This window comes from Nicotiana attenuata, unplaced genomic scaffold (genome assembly GCF_001879085.1).
Source record: "Nicotiana attenuata strain UT unplaced genomic scaffold, NIATTr2, whole genome shotgun sequence".
NCBI lineage: Eukaryota > Viridiplantae > Streptophyta > Magnoliopsida > Solanales > Solanaceae > Nicotiana > Nicotiana attenuata.
The window spans coordinates 181,318-185,775 of NW_017670878.1; the positions used below are offsets into that span (position 1 = coordinate 181,318).

A 4,458-nucleotide genomic window follows, 5' to 3' on the forward strand; every position below is an offset into this window, starting at 1 on the left:
TACAAAATACAAAAAAAAAAAAAAAAAATACTAAACTCGGCCCGGCCCGACCCTGCTCCCTCAACCCGTAACCCTTACGGTTCAATTTTTACCTGGATGAACCCGAACCCGTTAAATCCGGTAAGCCCCAACCCGTAACCGGCCCAGACCATAACCCGTACGGGTATAAAAAATCCCAACCCAGTCCGGCCCGGCCTACCCGTTTAACACCCTTAGACTAGATCCATAGACTTAGTGTTCTAGCTAGGAATTAAGTCTAATTTGCATAAATGAATTCGACAATCATCATGGTCCATGTAATGTGTTTTCCCCAAAAATAGAAAAGACATTCAATCGCTACTAGAAATCAGGTAAATATCAATCAAAAAAACCGATCAACTTTGGTCAGTTATGGCCAATTACCGAGCAAATACGATCAAATACGCTTGGACAGTATTTTGATGGTCGTTTTAATATACCGACCAAAGTTGGTCGGAAATTACCGACCAACGTTGGTCGGTAAATTAAATTAAAAAAAAAAATTGCGGAAAAAACCGATCAAAGTTGGTCGGTATTTTAATTATGTAATCAAAAGATTCACCGTCTGGGAATTGAACCGGGATGTATACTGTGGCAGAATATTATTCTACCACTAGACCATTGGTGCATTTTGTTTTAAGATCGTCTTCTTTTTTTTATTTGTACTCTTTAATTGTATTTTCGTATGAAAATAATCGACCAAAGTTGGTCGGTTTTATTAAAAAATAAAATTACCGACCAAAGTTGGTCGGTTTTTTAAAAGGCAGAATAGCCTAAGAGGCACTTATACTTATACCGTTTTGACATCCCGGTCCCTATACTTCATAAGTTTTCATCTAGACACCTCAACTTAGTCAAAACTTATATTTTAAGCACTTCTGACCGTTGACCAAGCTTATGTGGCATTTATTTTAATGAGTATAATAAAGTGTGTGAATACACGCTTCTAAAAGCGAGTGAAGAACGATTATTTTTGTATAAATAATAATAAAATCAAAAGAAAAATATAACATAAAAAAGAAAGAAAAGGATTAAACTATCCCCCTCCCCAACGCCCAATTCGGCTTTTGTTCCTCCCTCAACCCCTTTTCCCGCCAATATTCTTTGCCCTCCCCTTCAGTAGCCTTCCCCTTTTCCAATCTTCTTCATCCCTTTCCTTTCCCATTGTGACTCCCTTTCTAGCCATCTCATTTTTATTCCCTCATCATTCATTTTTATCACCTTCCCACCACTAAACAGTGATGCGCCAGAATCACAAATGTAAACCGTCGTGCTACAGTTAGGAACTCACAAACCAGATATTGAGATTAACGTTAAAGCGAATTGTGCCGCAACGATGAGAAGGAATCCGAAGAAAGCTTCGAGTGGCGCCGATGGTGATTGTTGAAGTGATGATTCTTCTTCCTTTTTAAGTGGGGGCAGTTTAATTACTGGAGTTGGCTTCTCTAATGATTTCGTCGGAAAAAAAGCAAAGAAAAGCAAAAAAGAAAAATAACAACAGGGAGAAGATAACGTTGTTCACAAAACGTAAGTTCTTGAAATTGAAGAACAAAGGAGGGTTTTTTCTATGGGTGAATGACTTGGATAGCCTTGAATGGCTGTCCCGTTTTGTTAAAGATTGTCACCATTTTGTGCATTTTGTGATGGGACTTATTGCTTATAGAGTGGACACCCATGGGAGCTGTTGGGTCTAAGCTTGATGGCATATAAAGTTAATGATGGGGAAAGAGAAAATAATAAAGATTTTTTAATAGATAGCATATAAAAAATGATATGGCAAATGATGTGGATCTGATGTGTCATCCACGTTAAGCGAGTGAGCAACACTCATGGTCGGAGGTGCTTAAAATATAAGTTTTGACTAAATTGAGGTGTCTAGATGAAAACTTATGAAGTATGGGGACCGGGATGTCAAAACGGTGTAAGTACGAGTGCCTCTTAGACTATTCTGCCTTTTTAAAATGATCGGCCGAATTTACCAACCAAAGTTGGTCGATTTTTTTAATATTAATTATTTTTATTTTAATTGCAAAAACCGACCAAAGTTGGTCGGTTTCTTGAAAAATAAATTTTGCGAGACTCAAAAATAGTTTCTCGCATTTTTGCGCCAAAGAAAACCAACCAAAATTGGTCGGTTTCATAAAAAAGATTAAAAATTAAAATATTTTGGCCGGTTTCTTTACCGACCAAAGTTGATTGGTTTTTCTTGGTCAGTTTTTGCCGAGTTTCTAGTAGTGAATATATTAACGGCTTGAATTATTGGATTCCTTCTACGTAATATACGTGACAAAACATGATTTTTCTTATCGAGATATGGTCCAACATATCATTTGTTCTATTTTACTTTCTTTCCTTTATAATCTATTCAAAAACCAAATAAGATATCTCGTTATTCGAAAACTTATTGCTCCTATTTCATTTAATAAATATATTTTATCTATGGAGAGTCAGTTTAATTAATATTTGAAGCTAAATTAGATTAATTCAACTCATTAAAATTAAAATTTAGATATTTAAAAATTATATGAAAAATACTATAAGGTGCAATTCTTCTCACGTCAATATGATAAAAAAAAAATACATTTCAACATGTTGATCAAATTTCAAACAGTTATATGCAAGCAAAGGGAGGTTTTAAAAAATTTATATGCAAGCACAACTTCAATTACTTTGAACTTTCTCTTTCCTTTTTTTCCTTTCAAATACCTTTTTATTTTTGGGGTATTATCACTTTTAACCCGTGCCAGAAATTATTTACATCTTCTAGCCGAAAAAGTATATAAAATTTATATAATTTTTGTATATAATATACAGAATGCATATATATAAAAATTTTATACGTTTTTCGACTATTATTTTTACAGCAGCTATACAGTATCGTTTTTCCTTTATTTTTACCAATTAAAACTAAAGTATTTTCTAAACACGTACATAATTTGCTATAAATAGCAGGACTGCTCACCACTATCAGTCCATCGACCCTAGTAACAAACTTTAGGCATCAGCGCCTCCCAAAAATGGAAACCACAGCCACCGACGCCGCCACAACCACCACCGTCAACGGCGGTCTTCACTCCTTCAAAGTGAAACCTCTACAGCTTATCCTCAACCGTGCATTTGCACTTATTTACCTTTTTGCCATCCTAGCTCTTTTCTATAACCACTCACTCAAACTCTTAAACTCCACTTCCTTTATCTCTTTCTTCATATTATTTTTAATATTAATTTCCGATATAATACTAGCTTTTATGTGGTTAACAATTCAATCTTTTCGTATGTGTCCACTAACACGTACTGAATATCCCGAAAAACTCAAAAAATTTAGTGCCGGAAAATTTCCGGCACTTGATATATTTATTTGTACGGCGGATCCTTATAAGGAGCCGCCGTTAAACGTCGTGAATACGGCGTTATCAGTTATGGCGTATGATTATCCGGTTGAGAAAGTTTCAGTTTATGTTTCTGATGATGGAGGTTCTGAGCTTACGTTGTTTGCTTTTATGGAAGCTGCAAAATTTGCTGTATTTTGGTTGCCATTTTGTAGGGAAAATAAAATAATTGAAAGGTGTCCAGATGCATATTTTAGTGCTAATTATTCTGAAAATTCTGAGACACAGAAAATTAAGGTATGTATTTCGTTTTTCTCTCTCTCTTTTTTTTTTAATTTAAAAAAAAAGTCCATTTTAAGTTTTATTTTCAGCTGTTTCAGTATGTTTTTATGTTTGAACTGTGGATAATAAGTGGAATTACATGTCTTAAAAGTAAAACATATAATTTGCTATTCAGAATAATTTACACTCCTAGTATAAATTAATCCTACAATCAATATATTACCTTTACGAATTATCTTAACATGATATGTAGGACCCGTTTGGCTATAAATTTTGTCAAAATTTATTTTGGTTTTCTTTTTTGAGTAAATACATGTTCGTTCATAAATTTTACCTATATTTTAACAAATTCCCAAGAACTGGTTTTGGCCCAAAATATTACTGTGGCCAAACGCTAGCATAAATATTTCGTGATCACAGATAAGTTAAACCATACCAAAAATACTGTCTTTTCCAGCTGATTAGAGTTTTGAGACATGTATATGCACTATTCTTTTATAGGGTATTAGATTAAGTTTGATTTTAACAAAATATGCTTGTTTGCCTGCAAAATGCTCATTTATATGTTTATCGTTTTGTTTGTCTTTTATTTATTTCGATCAGTCTTTGAGATAAAATATCTAAAATATTGAAACAAATATAAAACTCTTAGCATATCGATGTCTAATCATGATTCTTCTTTAACACCGTTAAACTCAAAATATAGTCCTCATTAACCTAAGCATGCACATGTACATTAAACGGAATATATATATATATATATATATATATATATATATATATATATATATATATATATATATATATATATATATATATATATATATAT

At 33.1% G+C, this 4,458-nt stretch overlaps 1 protein-coding gene across 1 annotated transcript in view; it reads left to right on the top strand.

The window, feature by feature from the left end:
• Nucleotides 1-2,973: 2,973 nt before the first annotated feature.
• The window catches only part of LOC109244145 (cellulose synthase-like protein G3), a 5,926-nt gene continuing 4,441 nt past the window's right edge, over nt 2,974-4,458 (top strand). Inside the window, exon 1 of the mRNA XM_019411182.1 lies at nt 2,974-3,644. Within this exon, the coding sequence (XP_019266727.1) occupies nt 3,036-3,644 (609 nt within the window). The 5' untranslated portion in view covers nt 2,974-3,035. The remainder of the gene's footprint in view (nt 3,645-4,458) is intronic.